The sequence below is a fragment of the Oncorhynchus clarkii genome, chromosome 7 (genome assembly GCF_045791955.1).
Source record: "Oncorhynchus clarkii lewisi isolate Uvic-CL-2024 chromosome 7, UVic_Ocla_1.0, whole genome shotgun sequence".
In the NCBI taxonomy this organism is placed as follows: domain Eukaryota; kingdom Metazoa; phylum Chordata; class Actinopteri; order Salmoniformes; family Salmonidae; genus Oncorhynchus; species Oncorhynchus clarkii.
In genome coordinates, this window is record NC_092153.1 from 56,159,093 (window position 1) to 56,184,205 (window position 25,113).

General features: G+C 43.6%; 1 protein-coding gene across 1 annotated transcript in view; it reads right to left on the reverse strand.

Moving 5' to 3' along the window:
- The window catches only part of LOC139413497 (dual serine/threonine and tyrosine protein kinase), a 33,145-nt gene that overhangs the window by 2,639 nt on the left and 5,393 nt on the right, over positions 1–25,113 (reverse strand). Inside the window, exons 2-9 of the mRNA XM_071160965.1 lie at positions 22,651–23,060; positions 13,486–13,980; positions 13,091–13,286; positions 4,284–4,522; positions 3,883–3,966; positions 3,556–3,732; positions 1,031–1,160; positions 607–763 (exon numbers count right to left, since the gene is read on the reverse strand). Coding sequence (XP_071017066.1) covers positions 607–763; positions 1,031–1,160; positions 3,556–3,732; positions 3,883–3,966; positions 4,284–4,522; positions 13,091–13,286; positions 13,486–13,980; positions 22,651–23,060 — 1,888 coding nt within the window. The remainder of the gene's footprint in view (positions 1–606; positions 764–1,030; positions 1,161–3,555; positions 3,733–3,882; positions 3,967–4,283; positions 4,523–13,090; positions 13,287–13,485; positions 13,981–22,650; positions 23,061–25,113) is intronic.

Sequence of the window (25,113 nt, forward strand, 5' to 3'; positions counted from 1 at the left end):
AAAACTGAGGACGCACAAGTTTCAACTGAGGGGGCTAAGCCCCCTTGTGGAGCCTGGCCCGCAAATACAGTACCATCACTTTTCCATGGTGTATGAAATTCTTCTATCAGTCACAAGGGGGCATAGGGATCACAGTTCCAACACTAGCATCTGCCCACAGACATGAGTGGTTACTTCTCTATGAACTGCATTAGTAAGCTGTTAGAGCAGATGATCCGTGAAATTACACAGTGAAAGGCTGCAGTTATATGAAATTAACATGCTGAGATGTACACTAAACACAGCACCAGATGCCAATTCATTGCCCTAGAGAAAAACATCTGTCCTGGAGAGCAGAATATGTTTTGTTATCCTAGAAGGTGTTGGTTTTACCAGTACATGCATTATACAAAGAGCTGTCACCACCAATAACAAACGAGTCTCAGCATTCTTTATTATTGGATGATTCTTTTTCACTTGAGTATGGATCAATTTTGATAATGCAAAACAAGTTCACTCAGTTGACGTCCTATTTACTAGCTTAGGTGTCAGCTTATTAAAGGCATGCTTTATTGAAATGATAGTCCATTCAGCAATGGTTGAGGTCCACAGGCTGGGCCAGCTCACCTGGTGTAGTGAAACTCCAGGGCCAGGTCGTTCCAGTGCTTGTCATCAGGTGGTACAACTGACTTCAGAGCGCAGGGATAGCGTCCCCCCCAGCTGTCACACAGATAGACCACTCCATACTGACCCCGCCCCAGCTCTGGCCCAAGTTTGGGCTTGCCTGCCAGGAAGAGAGAAACATGTCAATACATTTTCATACAACCAACAGTGACGTCGCCAGTGACATCAAAGTAAACTACTGGTCAACTTCATGAAAAAGTTGTTAAGTTTGTCAGTCAGAAATACAGATTTGTGTTATTGTACTGTGACTGGTATAGGTTCTGGGCCTTTTTAGCATGTGAGAGCATGGAACCCAGGCAGAGTGATGACTGTCAGTGCCAGAGCTCAAAGCCCAGTGGATAGAGCAGCTAGAATGTGTGTGTCTCACCATGCAGTAGCACGTCTCGGAGGGAGCGGCTCTCCAGAGACAGGCGGGCCAGCCGCGGGGCGTGGTCCTTCCTCACACGCAGCCACAGGTCCTCAGTACGCTCCAACCGCCCCGTGTGGCCTTCCTCCAGCTACACACACATACGTCATTGGTTGAAATGAAGCCAACAAATGTTAACGACACTCCAGATACTTGTAAACCCATAAGATCATCCATCATAAGAGTACAAAACTGCAAACAGAAAAATAATCTAGGACTAGAAATCAGATAAATCATAAATAATTCTGTCAAACACAGGCCAAATAATCCATGTTTTCCACATATAGTGTTTCAATCTGTAATATGGAATCCTAGTTCAAACTGGGTTTTGTTGAAACCACTGTGATACTTAACGAGGGTCTTTATCAATGATGGGAATCACATTGTCAGTCATGTGGGATCATCACATACATTTGACCATTGAGATCAAAGGTCAAAGAAGGTCAAGCAGAAAATCTGACTTGTTTACAACACAAAATCTGTAACTGGAGAGTTGCTGAAGTTCATTTGCACACACTGTATACAGATTTTTATAATGTGTTTACGTTTGTTTATCCCATGTGTAACTCTGTTGTTGCACTGCTTTGCTTTATCTTTGCCAGGTCACAGTTATAAATGAGAAGTTGTTCTCAACAGGCCTACCTAGTTAAACATAAGTGAAATAAAAAAATAAAGTGAGACATTGCCAGGTTTTTAAGTCCCAAGAGCTACCATGAAGAGAGAACCTGGCAAAACTGGTTGAAATTACAGTACCAATCAAAGGTTTGGACAAACCTAATCATCCAAGGGTTTTTCTTTATTTTACTATTTTCTAAATTGTAGAATAATAGTGAAGACATCAAAACTATGAAATAACACATGGAATCATGTAGTAACCAAAAAACAGAAACAAATCTAAATATATTTTAGATTCTTCAAAGTAGCCACCCTTTGCCTTGACAGCTTTGCACACGCTTGGCATTCTCTCAATGAGCTTCATGAGGTAATCACCTGGAATGCTTTTCCAACAGTCTTGAAGGAGTTCCCACATATGCTGAGTACTTGTTGGCTGCTTTTCCTTCACTCCGCGATCCAACTCATCCCAAACCATCTCAATTGGGTGGAGGTCGGGTAATTGTGGAGGCCTGGTCATCTGATGCAGCACTCCATCACTCTCCTTATTGGTCAAATAGCCCTTACACAGCCTGGAGGTGTGTTGGGTCATTGTCCTGTTGAAAAACAAATGATAGTCCCACTAAGCACAAACCAGATGGGATGGTGTATCGCTGCAGAATTCTGTGGTAGCCATGCTGGTTAAGTGTGTCTTAAATTCTAAATAAATCACCAACAGTGTCACCAGCAAAGCACCCCCACACCATCACACCTCCTCCTCCATGCTTCACGGTGGGAACCACACAAGCAGAGATCACCCAATCACCTATGCTGCGTCTCACAAAGACACGGCGGTTGGAACCAAAAATCTCAAATTTGGACTCATCAGACCAAAGGACATATTTCCACCGGTCTAATGTCCATTGCTCGTGTTTCTTGGCCCAAGCAAGTCTCTTCTTCTTATTGGTGTCCTTTAATAGTGGTTTCTTTGCAGCAATTTGACCATGAAGGCCTGATTCACGCAGTCTCCTCTGAACAGTCGAAGTTGAGATGTGTCTGTTATTTGAACTCTGTGAAGCATTTATTTGGGCTGCAATCTGAGGTGCAGTTAACTCTAATGAACTTATCCTCTGCAGCAGAGATAGCTCTGGGTCTTCCATTCCGGTGGCTGTCCTCATGAGAGCCAGTTTCACCATAGCGCTTGGTGGTTTTTGTGATTGCACTTGAAGAAACAGTTCTTGAAATGTTCCGGAATGACTGACCTTCATATCTTAAAGTGTCTTCATGTCTGTCGTTTCTATTTGCTTATTTGAGCTTTTCTTACCATAATATGGACTTGGTCTTTTACCAAATAGGGCTATCTTCTGTAAACCACAATTACCTTGTCACAACACAATTGACTGGTGCAAATGCATTAAGGAAAGAAATTCCACAAATGTACTTTAAACAAGGCACACCTGTTAAATTAAATGCATTCCAGGTGACTACCTAATGAATCTAGTTGAGAGAATGCAAAGCTTTCATCAAGGCAAAGGGTGGCTATATATCAAATATATTTAGATTTGTTTAACACTTTTTTGGTTACTACATCATTCATAGTTTTGATGTCTTCACTATTATTCTACAATATAAAAAATAGTAAAAATAAAAAAAACCTGGAATGAGTAGGTGTGTCCAAACTTTTGACTGGTACTGTATATCATTATTACAAACAGACTGGTTGAAAGAAGGTCATTGATAAGGTCATTTCAAACCGTTTTTCCCGCTGGGAAAGAAAAAAGTAGCCAAGACCAAACCTGATTGGATGAAGAGTGCAATAGAGAAGAGGGCACCTTATGGAGAGTGTGAAGGTGCATAAAAAGATTAGCTGAAGCCGGGTTTGGAGTGCGGTGTACCTGTCGCAGGGAGCCAGCGAAGGCATCGTGGGAGCTGTTGAGTCGGGTTCTGAACTGGGAACAGATACTCTTAGCCAGCTTGGCAGCACTCAAGCTCTCTATGGCATCCTGGGCCACCTTCCTTTTCCACTCTGTAGTGATGCCAGGAGGGTTCACAAACGTTATCCTCTGAATGATCTACATAGGGGAGGAGAGAAAGAGAAGGAGAGGAGAGAGAGACAGAGAGAGAGAATACACAATAAATAAATCAAGGTTCAAATCAATGTGTTGTTATTGCAAAGTCCTACAATTGAAGTAGATTCCTGATGCTCGACTGGGAATGGTTACCTGTTTGATCTGCTCCCAGACGAGTCTCGTAACAGATGATCCTGAATGGAAGGTCACCTCCACGTGATAGGCAGCGTTAAGGATCTGACCGGGACAGGAAGTGAGATGGAGAGAACAGAACAAGATGTTATCATTTAACTTAGACCAACTGTCTTGTAGGAAAAAAGGCACTTGTCTTTTATTCTGTATTTTTCATTGTCTTTTGAGGAATCAGTCTATTGAATTAATCTCAAACATCTGATGGTATTTGGACATCTTATCAATGATATGGTCAACATAATGTAGTACAGAGAAATAGAAAAGGCATTTCTGAACAAAACAAGCTTAATTTGACATGGTTGACATACAGTATATCAATTATGGAAGAGTATACTGTACAATCATACTGTACAATCACACACCTGTTTGAGGTGGTTGGAGGTGACATTGTGGACAGATGACTCCATGTTGGACTTCTCCAGGCTGTTTAGACAGCGCTCCAGGGTTCCTACAAAGCTCTCCCTCAGGTAATCCACAGAGCTGATCAGCTTGTTGGCCACCGCCTGGTTCAACCTCACAACTATCAGCTCCTGGATCTGGTGGATGCAAGACTTGATGTCCTTTGAGGTAACAGGCTCTCCGTTGGTCACCACTATGACATCTGTGAGGTCAGAGAGAAAGATAATGTAGGTTGGTTACAGGCCACTACCATGCAAACCTCATGCTGTGACTGAGTTCATGCTATGGCGTTATAGTGTGGTTATGTTGATTGCATGGCTAGTTTCGACATTTTACAAGTAGGCTAAATGGTATTTTGTAAACTGTCAAGAGAAATGTGTGATCAGTGTGAACACTGAAGAAATGACACTTTGCTACAAGGTAAAGTAGTGAGTGTACAGCTTGTATAACAGTATAAATTTGCTGTCCCCTCAAAATAACTCAACACACAGCCGTTAATGTCTAAACCGCTGGCAACAAAAGTGAAAATGCCCAGTTAGCCATTTTTCCTCCCCGGTGTCATGTGACTCGTTAGTGTTACAAGGTCTCAGGTGTAAATGGGGAGCAGGTGTGTTAAATTTGGTGTCATCACTCTCACATTCCCTCATACTGACTGGTCACTGGAAGTTCAACATGGTACCTCATGACAAAGAACTCTCTGAGGATCTGAAAAAAATAATTGTTGCTCTACATAAAGATGGCCTGGGCTATAAGAAGATTGCCAAGACCCTGAAACTGAGCAGCAGCATGGTGGCTGAAAAATGAAATGGGAGTTCAAGAGGAGAGTGAAACAATGGAAAATGAAAACGACTGTTTTCAAAGTGCCAAGCAATAAGAGGAAGGATTTAAGGGGTGGTGAAGGTTCTAATTCTAAGAGGAAGGATTTAAGGGGTGGTGAAGGTTCTAATTCTAAGAGGAAGGATTTAAGGGGTGGTGAAGGTTCTAATTCTAAGAGGAAGGTCGAGATGATAGATTAGTTGAGGATAAACAGGTTGTTGAGATGCAGGTTTCTTCTGGGGATGATAGCGAGAGTAAGGCATCTGATGCGTTACAACAAAATAGAGAGAGAAATGGGGTGGAAGGGAGGTATGGGATTGAAAAGGTACGTACATTTTTGAATATGACAAAATTGAAGAAATATATGCAGGATTATAATGTAATGGATCCCCCCCCCCCCCTTAAAATGAATTGTTTATTGAATCAGCAAAGTTTCTGATGTCAAAAATAACAGGTGTAGGTTTGACAAGCCCAGAAAATGCTAGACTAAAGAAGGTGGTCACGAGAGTGACAAGTGAGGTACATTCTAAAGGAAATTAAAGAGTTCAGTTGCAGCCTTAACTCTGTAAAGAGATGTGTTCTGTTTCTTATTCTATTTTCAGCCATGAGCAGTTAAGATTTCTTCTTTAAACATAAATGGGGCAAGAGACAGGAAAAAAAGAGCCGTAGTGTATGAGTTAATAAAGGGAAAGGGAAGTGACATAAGTTTTCTACAAGAAACGCATAGAATGAAGTTGTGGCAACAGGAGTGGGGGGGACAGAGGTGTGTAGTCAAAAACTCAATGTGGCCTTCCTGTTCTCAAAAGTTTTTTTGCCTTTGTCATATGAGGTTGAAGAGTAGGATGAGGGGAGGTTATTAAAAGTTAGAGCGAGATATCACTATGTGTTTAATAAATGTATATGCCCCAGTAGTGGCGGTATGAAATAGTATGTTTTTTAGAAGCATCAAATACCATTGAGAAATTTAATATTGAGGATTATTTATTTCTTGCTGGGGATTTTAACTGTACAGTCAGTGATTTAGATAGAAATCACAAAGAACATTCAGCTTCAAGGACTTTTTAAAAACACATTATTGTAACACATGAACTATGTGATATTTGGCGGAGTTAAAATGGAGGTATGAGACAGTACACATGGGCTAATGTGAGAGAGAACACAATCTCTCTGGCCAGGTTAGATAGGTTATGAGCATCAATCTCAAGTCTGTAAGTGTGATGACCCCAGTGAGATTTTCTGATCATTGTATAGTAACAGAGGTGGTGTACATTAACGCTGAAAAACCCAAAAGAGCATACTGACATTTTAATATAACTTTATTGAGTGATGCTCACTTCAGGACATGTTTTAGTTTTTCTGGGAGAGGTAGAGGTCTGAAAAGGACAGTTCTGTATCTCTTCAACAGTGGTGGGATATAGGGGAAATCCAGATTCAACAGTTCTGTAATCAATACACAATGAATGTCACCAGATATATCACCAGATCAATGAACGCCCCAGGGTCTGAAATAGTGGAACTCCTGACGTTAGTTGAGACCACAGGAGATCGAGGCCATATTCAGGCACTCAAGAGGAAAAAAGCCGCAGTGGCAGGCCTGCTGGGTATCAGAGCACAGGGGGCATTGGTGAGAAGTAAGTTTCAGGGAATCTCTGAAATGGATATGCAATGGAGGGTGTTGCATGGCATCATTGCAGTTAATGCTTTTGTATCTGTCGTTAATTCAGATGTTTAATATAGTTTCTCTTGTATTACAAAAAGGACATCTATTTTTCACTGTTTTATGGAGTGTGAGAGGATAAAGCCTCTCTTTGAAATACTACAGTCTTTGTTGACAGCTGTAGGGGAGTTTTTAACACTTTTTATTTTGGCGTTTCAATATAGTAATCAACAGAAAATAAACTGTCAACTGTTACATTTTATTTTGGGTCAAGCAAAAATGTCAATTATTCTGAGAAGGAAGAATAAGATAGACAAGAAATATAGTAAGGATGTAAGATGGGTTTTTAAAGGATTAGTAAAAGCGAGAATAAAAGTGGATTTTGAGTTCTTCTCGGCTGTAAAAGACCTCCCCTTGATTGAGGATTGAAGTGGATTTATGAAGGAGTGGAATGTTTTGTGGAGGGGAAACAATTTTTTGTTGACGTAATAAGTTGAATGTACATTTTTTATTAAATGTATTAGCTTTTTATGTTTATTTAAGGAGGACACAATTGTTGTGTAATTTCTGATAAGGCAGTGTGCCAATATTTGTGTTAATACTTTAGTTTAAAATAAAGGTTTTATAAAAACTCAAAATGCTCACTGTGTCTAGGTAGGTAGGTCTCTCTCGTCAGTCTCTTATTTATTTTATTTCATCTTTATTTAACCAGGTAGGCCAGTTGAGAACAAGTTCCTATTTACAACTGCAACCTGGCCAAGATAAAGCAAAGCAGTGCGACACAAACAACAGAGTTACACAAACAAACGTAAAGTCAATAACACAATAGAAAAAATCTGTATACAATGTGTGCAAATGTAGAAGAGTAGGGAGGGAGGGTAAGGCAATAAATAGGCCATAGAGGCGAAATAATTACAATTTAGCATTAACACTGGAGTGACAGATGTGCAGATGATGATGTGCAAGAAGAGATACTGGGGTGCAAAAGAGCAAGAAGATAAATAACAATATGGGGATGAGGTAGTTGGGTGTGCTATTTACAGATTGGCTGTGTACAGGTACAGTGATCAGTAAGCTGCTCTGACAGCTGATGCTTAAAGTTAGAGAGGGATATATATATATATATATATATATATATATATAAATAAATAAATAAAAGACTCCAGCTTCAGAGAATTTTGCAAGTCATTTCAGTCATTGGCAGCAGAGAACTGGAAGGAAAGGCGGCCAAAGGAAGTGTTGGCTTTGGGGATGACCAGTGAAATATAGCTGCTTGAGATCCTGCTGTGGGTGGGTGTTGATATGGTGACCGGTAAGCTGAGGTAAGGCGGTGCTTTACCTAGCAAAGACTTATAGATGACCTGGAACCACTGGGTTTGGCAACAAATATGTAGCGAGGGCCAGCCAACGAGAGCATACAGGTCGCAATGGTGGGTAGTATATGGGGCTTTGGTGACAAAACGGATGGCACTGTGATAGACTGCATCTAATTTGCTGAGTAGAGTGTTGAGGCTATTTTGTAAATGACATCGCCAAAGTCAAGGATCGGTAGGATAGTCAGTTTTACGAGGGTATGTTTGGCAGCATAACTGAAGGAGGCTTTATTGCGAAATGGGAAGCCGATTCTAGATTTAATTTTGGATTGGCGATGCTTAATGTGAGTCTGGAAGGAGAGTTTACAGTCTAACTAGACACCTAGGTATTTGTAGTTAAGTCAGAAGAGTCCAGAGTAATGATGCTAATCGGGCGGGCGGGTACGGTCAGCAATCAGTTGAAGAGCATGTATTTAGTTTTACTAGCATTCAAAAGCAGTTGAAGGCCACGGAAGGAGTGTTGTATGGCATTAAAGCTAATTTGGAGGTTTGTTAAGTGTCCAATCCCAGGGTCAGAAGTATACAGAATGGTGTCATCTGCATAGAGGTGGATCAGAGAATCAACGGCAGCTAGAGCAACATCATTGATATATACAGAGAAAAGAGTCGGCCCGAAAATCGAACCCTGTGGCACCCCCATAGAGACTGCCAGAGGTCCGGACAACAGGCCCTCCGATTTGACACACTGAACTCTAAGAAGTAATTGGTGATCCAGGCGAGGCAGTCATTTGAGAAACCAAGGCTATTGAGTCTGACGATAAGAATACAGTGATTGACAGAGTCGAAAGCCTTGGCCAGGTCGATGAAGACTGCTGCACAGTCCTGTCTTTTATCGATGGCGGTTATGATATCGTTTAGGACCTTGAGCGTGGCTTAGGTGGACCCACGACCAGCTCGGAAACCAGATTACATAGTGGAGAAGGTATGGTGGGATTCGAAATGGTCGGTGATCTGTTTGTTTACTTGGCTTTCAAAGACATTAGGAAGGCAGGGCAGGATGGATATAGGTCTATAACAGTTTGGGTCTAGAGCACATATGTCAGAGTCAAGGCCCGCGGGCCACATCCGGCCCGCAAGAAGGTTTTTTACGGCCCCTGGGATGATCTTGATTTATTATTAAAACCGGCCCGCAGCAAGCCGGCAGCCCGCAGATCTTTTACACGCACCAATACTACATTTCCCACAATGCAAAGGTGACGCACCGAGCAGTAGGCTGCTTCATTTCAATATTTATTGGCACAGCAGTCGTCAGCATCACAGTAAAATTAACTTTCAGATACCCATCAAAAATGGCAAAACGGAAGGTGGATACTGAGAACCGGGGGTTTCAAACAAGGTGGGAGTCGGAGTATATGTTCACGAAGGTAGCTGGAAAACCTGTGTGTCTTCTGTGTGGAGAAAGTGTGGCGGTACTGAAAGAGTATAATCTGAGACGACATTATGAAACGAAACACGCGGACACACACGCGGACGCAACTGTCAAGGCCAGTTTTATTTTGGCAGAAGAGATCGCTAAATCAGCCCGGCCATTTACGGAGGGGGATTTCATCAAAAACTGCATGATTAAAGTTTGTGACGAAGTTTGCCCAGAAAAAAGGCAACTCTTTTTAAATGTGAGTCTGAGCAGAAACACCATTGCCGAGAGAGTAGACCAGTTGTCCATCAATCTAAAAGAGCAGCTTGTGAAAAAGGGAAAAGATTTTATTGCATATTCCTTGGCTGTGGATGAGAGCACCGACATTTCTGACATTGCCCAGTTGTCAATTTTCATCCGCGGAGTGGACTCCAACCTAAGCGTGACAGAGGAGTTTTTGGCTTTACGTCCTATGCATGGCACAACTACGGGGCATGATTTGTATGAAGAGGTGTCAAGATGTGTAAATGAGATGGAGCTGCCTTGGGAAAAACTCGTGGGTTTGACAACCGACGGAGCACCTGCGATGTGTGGACACAGGAGCGGACTGGTGGCGAAGATACGGGAAAAGATGCAAGAGGAAAACGCGACAGGTGAGCTGACAGCTTATCATTGTATCATACACCAGGAAGCGTTGTGCGGTAAAGCCTTGAAAATGGAGCATGTAATGAGCATCATCACGCGCACAGTTAACTTTATCAGAGCCAAAGGTTTGAATCACCGCCAGTTCAAGGCATTTCTGACGGAGTTAGAAACGGAGCATGGTGATTTGCCTTATCACACAGAGGTGCGATGGCTAAGCCAGGGAAAGGTGCTTCAAAGATGTTTCGAGCTTCGTGAGGAGATTTGTCTGTTCTTGGACAGCAAAGGGAAAGACACAACACAACTCCGAGACGAAATGTTTCTGTGTGAAATGGCTTTTCTGTGTGACATTACGAGTCATCTGAATGCAATAAACTTGCAGCTGCAGGGTCGGGATCGTGTCATCTCTGATATGTACAGTACAGTGAAGGCATTTAAAACCAAACTGACTCTGTGGGAGACGCAGATGCGGAAAGAAAATTTGAGCCACTTTCCCAGCTGCCAGACCATGAAAGAGAAGCTCTCTACCAGTGCGTTCCCGAGCACACAGTTGGCTGATAAAATAGGTATGCTTGCCGCTGACTTTCGACGCCGATTTGCTGACTTTGAAGCACAAAAAAGCAGGTTGGAACTGCTCGGTAACCCATTTGCTGTTGACGTGGAAAGCTCACCACCAAACCTCCAAATGGAGTTGATTGACCTCCAATGCAATGATGCACTGAGGGCAAAATATGCGGCAGTGGGTGCTGCGGAGTTCGCCCGTTTCCTCCCCGGCACAATGCCCCAGCTGCGCATCCAGGCTGCTCAAACGTTGTCTATGTTTGGCAGCACATACCTGTGTGAACAACTGTTTTCTTTGATGAACCTGAACAAAACATCACACAGAAGTCGACTTACTGCTGAACACCTCCACTCAATTCTGAGGATTTCTTCAGCTCAGAGCCTTACCCCGAACATTGATGAACTTGTGGAAAAGATGGGACACCACCAAGTATCACCCTCAACCTCAAACAAGTGAACATTACTGTGCAATCACATATTTAGAGTTTTTACTCAGTTCAAGTTTAAAAGTTAAAATTTAATATTTGTTTTCACTGCATGTTACTTCTCCTTAAACAAAGTGTTGTTTTTGATTAATAGATTTTTGCACTTTATTTTTTTGTATTTCAATCCAATTATATTTTAAAAATATTTCAGTTGAGTGGATGATAGAAAATTGCTATTATTGTTTTTTCTTTGAAGTAAATTTAGCCCACTTTTGCTAAAATAGAAAATATAGTCTACTGATGGTGCCTTGAATACCGGTTTCTTTCATTTAATGTTCATGTTATGGGGATATTTATATAAAGGAAATTTGTCTTTTGTGTCTGTTGAAAATTAAAGATTACTGACAGAGCCATAAGAAAATATTGCTTTATTTATCTGATCATATTGTAATATATTTGTTAGGTTTTCAGTAGGTTCAATTAGGTTCACTAGACTATATGCGTCATTTAAAAATTTTTCAATGAACATTCGAACAGTCCGGCCCTCGTCTTGTAGCTGATTTTTTTATTTGGCCCTCCGTCCATTTGACTTTGACACCCCTGGTCTAGAGTGTCTCCCCTTTTGAAGAGGGGGATGACCGCAGCAAATTTCCAATCTTTGGGGATCTCAAACGATACGAAGAGAGTTTGAATAGGCTAGTAATAGGGGTTGCAACAATTTTGGCAGATAATTTTAGAGAGGTTCCAGATTGTCTAGCCCAGCTGATTTGTAGGGATCCAGATTTTGCAGCTCTTTCAGAACATCAACTGTCTGGATTTGGGTGAAGGAGAAGCGGGGGTGGCTTGGGCAAGTTGCTGCAGGAGGTGCAGAGCTGTTGGCCGGGGTTGGGGTAGCCAGGTGGAAAGCATGGCCAGCCGTAAAGAAATTCTTATTGAAATTATCTATTATCATAGATTTATCGGTGGTGACAGTGTTTCCTAGCCTCAGTGCACTGGGCAGCTGGGAGGAGGTGCTCTTATTGTCCATGAACTATACAGTGTCCCAAAACGTTTTTGAATTAGTGCAGCAGGATGCAAATTTCTGTTTGAAAATGCTAGCCAGAGGCCCCATCTGCTAGCCCCAGCCCACTAGCTGTCTGAATCGCCTAGATTGTAGGACGGCCGGGTTGTTAAACATATCCCAGTTTAGGTCACCTAACAGTACAATCTCTGAAGATGGATGGGGGGCAATCAATTCACATATGGTGTCCAGGGCACAGCTGGGGCTGAGGGGGGTCTATAACAAGCGGCAACGTTGAGACTTGTTTCTGGAAAGGTGGATTTTTAAAAGTAGAAGTTCGAATTGTTTAGGCACAGACCTGGATAGTATGACAGAACTCTGCAGGCTAACTCCGCCCCCTTTGGCAGTTCTATTTTGTCGGAAAATGTTGTAGATGGGGATAGAAATTTCTGGATTTTTGGTGGCCTTCCTAGGCCAGGATTCAGACACGGCTAGGACATCCGGGTTGGCGGAGTGTGCAAAAGCAGTGAATAAAACAAACTTAAGGAGGAGGCTTCTAATGTTAACATGCATGAAACCAAGGCTTTTATGGTTACATCAGTCAACAAATATGAGAGAGAGATCTCTCCCCCCTGGTCTCTCTCTCTCTCTCTCCCGGTCTCTCTCTCTCTCTCCCGGTCTCTCTCTCTAACTCTCTCCCCCTCCCGGTCACTCTCTTCTCTCCCCCCCGGTCTCTCTCTCTCTCTCTCTGCGGTCTCTCTCTCCCCGCGGTCTTCCCCCCCCCCCCCCCCCCGGTCTCTCTCTCTGGTCTCCCTCCACTTATTGTGTCTTTGGCTGTATCACACACATTAACTATTAAGGTATTTTTACTATAGTATGCCATGATCTCAGAGACATTTTACAGTATCAGTCTTTAGACTTGACCTTTGACAGACAGTGTACCTGTGAACTCCAGGTTGGCAGCATCCTCCAGAAGCTGCTCCTTCATGCTGCTCAGCGTCTCCACGATCATCTCTTTCATCTCCTCCTGCTTGCGGTTGGCGATGGCCATCAGAGAGATGAACAGCTCGCCCTCCTTCTCCCGTGTGTACTCCAGCCGCCGCGGCGTGATCTGCAAGTCCCTCTGCATGTCAAATGCCTGCAGCCGGGGAGAGGAGGAAAAGTATGTCTTTGCCACCACTACCACTACATAGTCAGAGTAATTTCTCCCTACTGTAATTATGCCTTCAAATTAAACAAGTTTCAGTTATACATTTTGTGACGCTATACAGATTTTATTTGATTAGCTAATTGATTGGCTGACTATTTCTCCCAGACACAGCTGTCCCCCTACTGACCTGGTTGATGAAGAGGTCAAGGCAACGGCAGTGCACCCCATTGAGCAAGTTCGCAACCTCCACCTGCTGGTTGTGGAGCACCTGGCGGGCAAAGGTCACCAGGAGGCGGTGCAGCCTCTCAAAGGTCTCCCCCAGGACACTCTGGGGCTTGACGGCCGGGCTAGGCGTCTGAGAGGGGGCTCCGCAGGAACAGTTCCCCACCGGAGTGCTGAGGAAGCCCAGGGACAGCAGCTGCTTGTAGAGGGGGCTCCTCTCCCTCTCTAGGCGCCGGCTGGGCTCGGGTGATGCCTCGGGCGGAGTCGCAGGGATACGGACGAAGCAGATGGGGAAGAGGAGCATCTCTTTGACTTTCCTTAGCTCGGCCACCTGTTCGGCAGTGAGGGTGTCCTGGTTGAGGGCGTAGAGCATGATGGGAACCGCGTTACGCGTACAGTCCTCTAGGGCCTCCTCAATGGGCTGGACACTGGGGCATGGCACCACCATGATTTTCGCCTCCTGACAGAGCAGGGAATATATTTTAATCATTGAAATGGTCATAGCAGCACTCATCAACACTTATATAAATGTTGTGGAAACATAAAACACCTACAGGTAACTGGCAAAATAAAGGAAACACTAGACTGGGTGTTTCATATCGTCTGGAAAAGGGATCTCCTCACTGACGACAGAGATGGCCGCCTCGCTTCGCGTTCCTAGGAAACTAAGCAGTATTTTGTTTTTTTTATGTATTATTTCTTACATTGTTACCCCAGATAATTTTAGGTTTTATTACATACAGTCGGGAGGAACTATTGGATATAAGAGCAACGTCAACTCACCAACATTACGATCAGGAATACGACTTTCCCGAAGCGGATCCTCTGTTTGGCCTAACACCCAGAACAATGGATCGGATCCCAGCCGGCGACCCAAAACAACGACGCCGTAGAAGGGGCAGATGGAGCGGTCTTCTGGTCAGGCTCCGTAGACGGGCAAGTCGCGCACCGCTCCCGAGCATACTACTCGCCAATGTCCAGTCTCTTGACAACAAGGTAGACGGAATCCGAGCAAGGGTAGCATTCCAGAGAGACATCCGAGACTGTAACGTTCTTTGTTTCACGGAAACATGGCTCAATCGAGACACGCTATCTGAGTCAGTACAGCCACCTGGTTTCTTCACACATCACGCCGACAGCAACAAGCATCTCTCAGGTAAGAAGAAGGGCGGGGAGGTATGCCTTATGATTAACGAGACGTGGTGTGATCATAACAACATACAGAAACTCAAGTCCTTCTGTTTGACCTGACTTAGAACTCCTCACAATCAAATGCCGACCGCATTATCTACCAAGAGAATTCTCTTCCATCATAATCACAGTTGGGTATATTACACCCCAAGCAGACACATCAACGGCCCTGAAAGAACTTCATTGGACTCTATGTAAACTGGAAACCACATATCCTGAGGCTGCATTTATTGTAGCTGGGGATTTTAACAAAGCTAATCTGAAAACAAGGCTCCCCAAATTCTATCAGCATATCGATTGTGCTACCAGGGCTGGAAAAACCCTAGATCACTGTTATTCTAACTTCCGCGACGCATATAAGGCCCTCCCCGCCATCCTTTCGGAAAAGCTGACCACGACTCCATTTTGTTGCTACCAGCCTATAGACAGACACTAAAACAGGAAGCACCCGCGCCCAGGTCTGTTCAACGCTGGTCGAACCAATCGGATTCCACGCTTCAAGATTGCTTTGATCACGTGGACTGGGATATGTTCCGCATTGCGGCGAACAACATTGACGAATATGCTGATTCGGTGTGCGAGTTTATTAACAAGTGCATCGGTGATGTTGTACACACAGCGTCTATTAAAACATTCCGCAACCAGAAACTGTGGATTGATGGCAGTATTCGCGCAAAACAACTTTTTTGCTCGCTTTGAGGACAATACAGTGCCACTGACACGGCCCGCTACCAAAACCTGCGGGCTCTCCTTCACTGTAGCCAACATGAGTAAAACATTTAAAACGGGTTAACCCTCACAAGGCTGCAGGCCCAGTTGGCATCCCCGGCTGCGTCCTCAGAGCATACGCAGACCAGCTGTCTGGTGTGTTTACAGTCATATTCAATCAATCCTTATCCCAGTCTGCTGTCCCCACATGCTTCAAGAGGGCCACCATTGTTCCTGTTCCCAAGAAAGCTAAGGTAACTGAGCTAAATGACTACCGCCCTGTAGCACTCACTTCCGTCATCATGAAGTACTTTGAGAGACTAGTCAAGAATCATATCACCTCCACCCTACCTGACACCCTAGACCTCCTCCAATTTGCTTACCGCCCCAATAGGTCCACAGACGACGCAATCGCCATCACACTGCCCTAACCCACCTGGACAAGAGGAATACCTATGTAAGAATGCTGTTCATCGACTACAGCTCAGCATTTAACACCATAGTACCCTCAACTCGACATTAAGCTCGAGACCCTGGGTCTCGACCCCGCCCTGTGCAACTGGGTCCTGGATTTCCTGACGGGCCGCCCCCAGGTGGTGAGGGTAGGTAACAACATCTCCACCCCGCTGATCCTCAACACTGGGTCCCCACAAGGGTGCGTTCTCAGCCCTCTCCTGTACTCCCTGTTCACCCACGACTGCGTGGCCATGCACGCCTCCAACTCAATCATCAAGTTTGCGGACGACACAACAGTGGTAGGCTTGATTACCAACAACAATGAGACGACCTACAGGGAGGAGGTGAGGGCCCTCGGAGTGTGGTGTCAGAAAAATAACCTCACACTCAATGTCAACAAAACAAAGGAGATGATCGTGGACTTCATGAAACAGCAGAGGGAGCTGCCCCCTATCTACATTGACGGGACAGTAGTGGAGAGGGTGGAGAGTTAAGTTCCTCGGCGTATACATCACGGACAAACTGAAATGGTCCACTCACACAAACAGTGTGGTGAAGAAGGCGCATCAGAGCCTCTTCAATCTCAGGAAGCTGAAGAAATTTGGCTTGTCACCAAAAGCACTCACAAACTTTTACAGATGCACAACCGAGAGCATCCTGTCGGGCTGTATGGTACGGCAGCTACTCCGCCCATAACCGTAAGGCTCTCCGAAGGGTAGTGAGGTCTGCACAACGTTGGCCTTCACAGGAAGGCCTAAAAGATCATCAAGGACAACAACCACCCGAGTCACTGCATGTTCACCCCGCTATCATCCAGAAGGCGAGGTCAGTACAGGTGCATCAAAGCAGGGACCGAGAGACTGAAAAACAGCTTCTATCTCAAGGCCATCAGACTGTTAAACAGCCACCACTAACACAGAGAGACTGCTGCCTACATACAGATTCAAATCATTGGCCACTTTAATAATGGAAAAATGTATGTAATCAATTTATCACTAGCCACTTTATATTATAGAATGTTTACTTACCCTACATTACTCATCTCATATGTATATACTGTACGCTATACCATCTACTGCATCTTGCCATCTTTATGTAATGTATCACTAGCCACTTTAAACAATGCCTCTTTATATGTTTTCACACCATACATTACTCATCTCATATGTATATACTGTACTCTATACCATCTACTGCATCTTGCCTATTCCATTCTGCCAACACTCATTTATATATTTTTATGTACATATTCTTATTAATTCCTTTACACTTGTGTGTATAAGGTAGTTGTGAAATTGTTACTTGTTAGATATTACTGCATGGTCGGAACTAGAAGCACAAGCATTTCGCTACACTTGCATTAACACCTGCTAACCATGTGTGTGTGACAAATACATTTGATTTTGCATCTTTTGAGCAGTTAGTACAAAAGTTCAATATTCTTAGATCCCCTTTCTTTAGATACCTGCAATTGCATAGTTTATCTTCATACACTAATCACTTCCCATCACACCCACCTAGATTATATATTTTTAAAGTGAATCAAAAGGGGGCATAAGCTTGATTTATATATTAAACTAGCACAATCTGGATTCCCTGAACTCTCTTAAGAACCAATTGGAAGAGTATTTAGGTGAACAACCTTCAGATGAAATTTGGCAGAATATGCTTGCGCGAATACATTTTTCATCTATATGTCTAAGACATGATGTAATTAAATTTAAGATAGTTAAATCGGCTGCATTGTTCAAAGGCTAAATAATCCAAGATTAGACCAGAAATAGATCTCACTCGTGACTGATATAAGCAAACTCCTGATACTTTATTACACATGTTTTGGACATGTCCGAAATCGACAGATTTATGGATATCAATTTGAGAGACCTGTGAAACCTTCTGCCTTTATTGCATTTTGGGAGTGGCACCACTGGAGGCCCCTCTAAACAGTTCTATTGAGTGGCACCACTGGAGGCCCCTCTAAACAGTTCTATTGAGTGGCACCACTGGAGGCCCCTCTAAACAGTTCTATTGAGTGGCACCACTGGAGGCCCCTCTAAACAGTTCTATTGAGTGGCACCACTGGAGGCCCCTCTAAACAGTTATATGGCAACATGCTGGCATGTACTACTCTTCTAGCTAGACGTCTTCTACTATTTAAGTGGAAAGATCGGTTCCCTCTTACTTTTAACCATTGCATAACTTCCTTTATCCAACATCTCAAGCTAGAGAAAATATGCTACTCCATTAGGGGATCTGCAATTACATTTTATAATATCTGACAACCTTTCCCATCTTTGGTAGAAGACTTGGACCCAGCTAATTTCACAAGTCCATAAACCAACCCAAATAGAATTTGTATCACTATTTTTACTCTTTGTTTTATATCTTTTTAAAAAAAAATTTACTATTTGATTATATTACTCACTGTATATCATGCCTGCTTTAAGTCTGGTTTTGGAGCTGGGCTCTGTTAAAGCATTGGGGGGGGGGGGGTGAATTTGATAGGGGATCCGTGTGCATTTTGCCCTCTACCTGTTCTGTCTGTGTTATCTGTATAATCATGAAAAATGCCTAAATAATAATAATAATAATACAACATGTGTTAATTGGGCGTTGGGCCACCACAAGCCGCCAGAACAGATTCAATACACCTTGGCATACATTCTACAAGTGTCTGGACCTCTATTGTAGGGATGTGATACCATTCTTCCACGAGAAATACCATAATTTGGTGTTTTGTTGATGGTGGTGAAAAACTGTCTCAGGAGCCACTCCAGAATTCTTATAGGTGTTCAATGTGGTTGAGATCTGGTGATTGAGACGGCCTTGGCATATGGTTTACATAATTTTCATGCTCATCTAACCATTCAGTGAGTGACCACTCGTGCCCTGTGGATGGGGGCATTGTCATCCTGGAAGAGACCACTCCCATCAGGATAGAAATGATTCACCATAGGTTGAAAGTGACCACTCTGAATGGCTGTGTATTTATTGGTGTTTACCTTACCCTCTAAGGGTAAGGAAAATGAATCCCACACCATACAAGAGCAACCAGAACCCTCATTTACTCAAGTGTTTCCTTTATTTTGGCAGTTACCTGTATCAACAAAAGTATAATTCTCTTGCATGAGAAATGTCCTTACACTTGTTTTTGTTCTGTTTTTTTTAAGTAAAAATATTCCTAGGTTGAGTAAACATGCAGGGTAGTACACAATATTTCTCCAATCCTCATTGGCCCCCACATACACTACTACCAGTCACATTATTGTTTTTCTAACTGGGACAAAACTCAGATGCAGTATGTGCTGCCAGTGCCATCCCCCATAAACACAAACACAGACCTGTCTGGTCATGGGAAAGGGTATGGGAGGGCAACAGAAAACCAAGCAAGAAAACATTTTCTCTCCACGTTTGATGAATTACACAGTAACAGCCACAGAAATAGAACGAGAGGGCGTGCGAGGGAAAGAGGAAGAGAAATGGAGGGTGGGGGGGCAGACTGTAAAAGAGCGAGAGAGAGAGAGAGAGAAATGACTAACACAGCCACACAAAAGAGACAGTCAGTCCCGTCTCCAAGAAACAACAGCGTTGGCCAACTGAGCAGTCTCTTCAGAACAAAGATAGCCTGCAAACATTTCTTCACAACCAATCAAAATAAATAGAATGTTTCAATTGCCCTAATGCAGTCAATTTCCAAATGTAGTCCAACTGCTGAATATCTACAGGATATTTTGAAGACTATTTTATCACCCTTATGGGTAAATCCATTTGATTTCTATCACTTTTTGACAGCACCCCTTTTGATTTACACTTCCCCAGTGTAGAAGTGGTCAGAAAGTGACTTTTTGGACCTGAATGCCAAAACATTAAAGAGATAAAGGTGCAAAAAGTTGACCTATTTTGCATACGAGACATCCGTATCGTCAACACTGGAAAAGATAAACGGTTAAGATGGATATCATTTAAAAGCTTACAAACAGCCCTGTCAAACTATTTTATAATTACTTGAAAAATTACATAACATTTTCTAACCTTTAACGTCAACCTACAATCTACAAACACGTGAACTCAGATGTTTTTATATTCTCATACCCGTATTTTCCGTCATCGGAGGTTATGTTGTGCTCGCCATCGGTTCAGACGCAAAATGCTCTGGAATACAGGGTGGATGTCATGTTTTGGCTGATAAACGTATTCAAATGGGAATAACATTGACATTTCAACTTTTGTATCACAAAGATGGTTGGAGGTCCACAAATCAGAGAATGTTGACTTGAATGGGAATATATTAAATTATACTGTCAAATCTCCATAAGAAACCTATTGAAATCCTAGAAAATATAGATCATAGAATAGACATGACCATTTAAGTTGACATTTGACGTGGGTGGACTGGCAGCCATGTCAATACAATGTCCATTTCAAGTGTGCCAGCTAAATTGCAGTGGTCTAATGGGATAGAATTCATAGAATGGACCTATTTCTATGATTGAAATTACCCCCACCCTGTATTCGAGAGCATGTTGTGCCTCAACCAATGGCAGGTACAACAAAAAAACTCATCATGTAAAGTAGCTACAACATGTGTAAAACCGGAATTTACACGTGTTTAGATGACAATAAAATTCAAAAAAATTATAAAATAGTTTGACAACCCTGTTTGTAAGATTTTAAATGATATCAAACTCAACCGTTTATCTTTTTCAGTGATGAAGACATGGATGTCTCCTGGTATGGTGGGGATGCAAAATGGGTCAACTTTGAGCACCTTTATCCAAAGTCCAAAAAGTCACTTTCTGACCACTTCTTGCAAACATGTATGGAAAGTTGTGTTTGAATCAAAAAGGTTGCTGGTTCAAATACCGGAACCGACAAGGAGAAAAAAAATCTGTTGCAGTACCCTTGTGCAAGGCACTTAACCCCAATTGTTCCACAATGGCGACCCTGGCTGTGACCCCACTCCCTGCGGGTGTTTCAGGTGTAGTTGGGATATGCAACAAAAAAAACATTCCAGCAACAGGACAAATATAAGCACCCCTCAAGTATTATTATTATTATTATTATTATTATTATTAAGGGAGGCTGTCAAAAAGTGATTGAATTCAAGTGGATTAACCCCTATATCAGACAATAATGGACGGTTGCAACCCACAAGCAATAATTTTTTATTCTCAGTCAAAAACATTCTTTAGATATAGAAACACATCTAGGCTATATGAACTTGTGGCAGACTTATGTTGGGGAGGTTATCTGAGAAATGCATCCATACATAGGTTAGCACTATCCCAGTCATGTGTGTCACTGTGTGGCTAACCTGGGGAGAGTGGGGAGTCCGGAGGAGGGTAATTAACGAGTTAGCCCTTTTATCTCCTGGCCTCCCAAAACAGGGCGCTCTGATTCTGCCATGGCTGTGTGAATGTCACAGTAGGCTGAGAGCTGCTTCCCTGCCTGCCAGCCTCTAGCCCCCCTGAGGAAACAGCAGCAGCTAGCTGCAGCTCTTTGAACTGCTGCTCTGACTACATTATTAAATACACCACAGCCTAGCCTACCCAACCTGGCACATGCGTTTGCATTATCATGACAAGATGAATCAGGTTGACAAGCGTCAGAAACGTTACATACAAGCCAGAATTGTACAGCTTCTCAGGTAAAGTGTCGTTAATCATTGAGTAAACAATAGCACCCTGTTTAGCCTATCTGAAAACAGAACAGGAAAAATAAGATGGGTAAGGGAGCGTTCCACTTCATAAGATTGATTTCATGTGTGAGTAATCACATAGGTCATCACATATTGACTTACACTGGCTCCGTCACTACTCCATTTATACTCAGAATCCTGTCTCGACAATTTAACACAAAAGAGACAAAACCTAAGGGCAGGGCAACCTGATATCAGCTTTTTATTCTCCAAATAAGGAGCTTACGATCATAATGAATTTGGCAAAACACAGGAAAAAAAAAAAAAAAAAAAACAGACAGCAAATTATGACATGGGCTAATAAGCAGTGCCCTGCTGGAAGGATCCAGTCGTAACCATGGCAACTTCCTCATCACAGTGAAGGGTTTAACTTTGGAAGTGTTTTCCTTATGTGCCCCAGTCATGTGAATCGCACCAGACCAGGGCCATTACATAAGGTGAGGGTGGGCGAGCGGCCTATAAGGCAGTGCAGGCAGGGCCTAGCTAACGCATACGTCTCAGCGCTGTCTGGAGCCTGGCTTCCATGGCGACCAGCTAAGCGAGGCCTTTGTTTGAAGGATTAAGCACCACTTTTCTCGACCCGCACGTGACAACAAGCAAGCACAGTGCAATCCACACACCAAGGCATGTTAGTCAGCCGAGCAAGATGGGCTGTGTCTGTCCACCTGGTAGAGGAGTCCACTAGTCTTCTGTAAGTAACCTCTGGTACCAGAGGGAAAGCTCAGACTAACATGGGGACTGATCTACTCTGTGCAGTAACCTTTGTGTGCTATTAATGTTACCAGCCTGGAGAGGACGATGAAAAACAAGCCTGCCATCCGAGTTCCCATAAGAGAGAGAACTAACATATCATCAGTGAGATGACAGTATCATCAATCAAAGCCAAAAACTCAAAAGACTCACTCTCATGAGAGCCAACGAATCAGGCATTTATCAAATCAATACTGTAACGTCAATGAGCATACCAATAAGTAAAAAGGACCTTTGACCATTTCTCCTGTAGGCTTACATTGCAAATACATAAAAAAAAGACTCCCACCACCGGAATCCTCCTCGCATATGCAAATGTAGGTGTACCTGTAGCAGAGGGTGGTGCAGGGTGATCTCCAGCTCAGCCAGCCTGTGGGCGGGGTCTTCACACTCCTCCTGGATCTCCAGGTCCTCCCGGGGAACCGTATCCCAGCGCCCACAGTGGGCCGCCAGCTGGTGCACCAGCTCATACTGGCCGGGCAGCGCCAGGCTGAGTCGCGTCTGGCGCCCGTGGGTGAAGCACAGCTTTCTCCTCTTGCAGGAGGTGCCCTGGACGCCATCGCAGGCCTCGCCCGCCTCAGGCCCCAGGGGCAAGAGCCGCTCCCCCAGCAGGCAGTTGAGCAGCTGGTAGCGCGCGGCACAGTCCTGACCAAGTACCACGATGTAGAGGACGCTGCCCACGTTGCTTTGCAGGAACTCCTCCTCATGCCGGGGGAAGGAGATGCAGCTCAGCTGGCCTAAGAGAAGGGACAACAACATATGGGTGTATAGAAGGGAATCAAATCAAATGTTATTTGTCACATACACATGGTTAGCAGATGTTAATGCGAGTGTAGCGAAATGCTTGTGCTTCTAGTTCCGACAATGCAGTTATAACCAACGAGTAATCTAACCTAACAATTCCTAACAGGGAATAGGGAATAGTAATGGTGGGCGGAGGGCTTGAGTTGTTGTCCCTCTCCCTTCTGAGGGGTAAGGAAGAAGCCTTTTTCTTCAGGTATCAGGCCTAGTAAAAATCTGTATACGTTGATAATACAATGTAATAACAACATTAATATCCCACTTTGAATGTGTGCAAATTCCAACGGATTGGCTTGCAATAGAGAAATAACGGAACCTGTTGTGAACTGGTGTCTTGCATCTCTTTGTCTCTGCACTTCTGGCATAGGAAAGGTCAGTGGGAGAATCTATTGTGTTTACTTCAAAGCCCCTCTTTAAGCCCTTGTCTGTTATCTCCTGACCCATCTCTGTGGCAACCCATACATCCTGGTTCATCATTAGGTGGAAAATACAGTGTGTTCGGAAAGTATTCAAACCCCTTGACTTTTTCCACTTTGTTACGTTACAGCCTTATTCGAAAAATGATTCAATAGTTTCCCCCCTCAATCTACACACAATAGCCCAAAATGACAAAGCAAAAACAGGTTTTAAGAAATGTTTTCATTTACATAAGTATTCAGACCCTTTACTCAGTACTTTGTTGAAGCACTTTAAGCAGCTATTACAGCCTGGAGTTTTCTTGGGTATGATGCTACAAGCTTGGCACACCTGTATTTGGGGAGTTTCTCCCATTCTTCTCTGCAGATCCTCTCAAGCTCTGTCATGTTGGAGGAGCATTCCAACACAGCCATTTTCAGGTCTCTCCAGAGAGGTTATATTGGGTTCAAGTACAGGCTCTGACTGGGCCACTCAATGACATTTACAGACTTGTCCTGAAGCCCCTCCTGTGTTGTCTTGGCTGTGAACTTAGGGTCATTGTCTTGTTGGAAGATGATCCCTCACCCCAGTCTGAGGACATGAGTGCTCTGGAGCAGGTTTTCATCAAGGATCTCTCTGTACTTTGCTCCGTTCATCTTTCCCTCGATCCTGACTAGTCTCCCAGTCCCTGCCGCTGAAAAACATCCCCACAGCATGATGCTGCCACCACCACGCTTCACAGTATGGATGGTGCCAGGTTTCCTCCAGACATGATGCTTGCAATTCAGGCCAAAGAGTTCAATCTTGGTTTCATCAGACCAGAGAATGTTATTTCTCATGGTCTGAGAGTCTTTAGGTATCTTTTCGCAAACTCCAAGCGGGCTGTCATGTGCTTTTTACTGAGGAGTGGCTTCCGTCTGGCCACTCTACCATAAAGGCCTGATTGGTGGAGTGCTGCAGAGATGGGAGAACCTTCCAGAAGGACAACCATCTCCACAGAGGAACTGTGTCAGAGTTACCATCGGGTTCTTGGTCACCTCCCTGACCAAGGCCCTTCTCCCCCGATTGCTCAGTTTGGCCAGGCAGCCAGCTCTAGGAAGAGTATTGGTGGTTCCAACCTTCTTCCATTTAAGAATGATGGAGGCCACTGTTCTTGGGGACCTTCAATGCTGCAGAAATGTTTTGGTACTTTTCCCCAGATCTGTGCCTCGACACAATCCTGTCTTGGAGCTCTACAGACAATTCCTTCAATCTCATTGGTAGGTTTTTGCTCTGACATGCGCTGTCAACTGCGGGACCTTATATAGACAGGTGTGTGCCTTTCCAAATCATGTTCAATCAATTGAATTTTACCACAGGTGAACTCCAATCAAGTTGTAGAAACATCTCAAGGATGATCAATGGAAACAGGATTCACCTGAGCTCAATTTCAAGTCTCATAGCAAAGGGTCTGAATTAGAGGTCGACCGATTGTGATTTTTCAACGCCTATACCGATTATTGGAGGACCAAAAAAAAAAAAAAAGCTGATACCGATTAATCGGCCAATTTTTTATTTTTTATTTGTAATAATGACAATTACAACAATACTGAA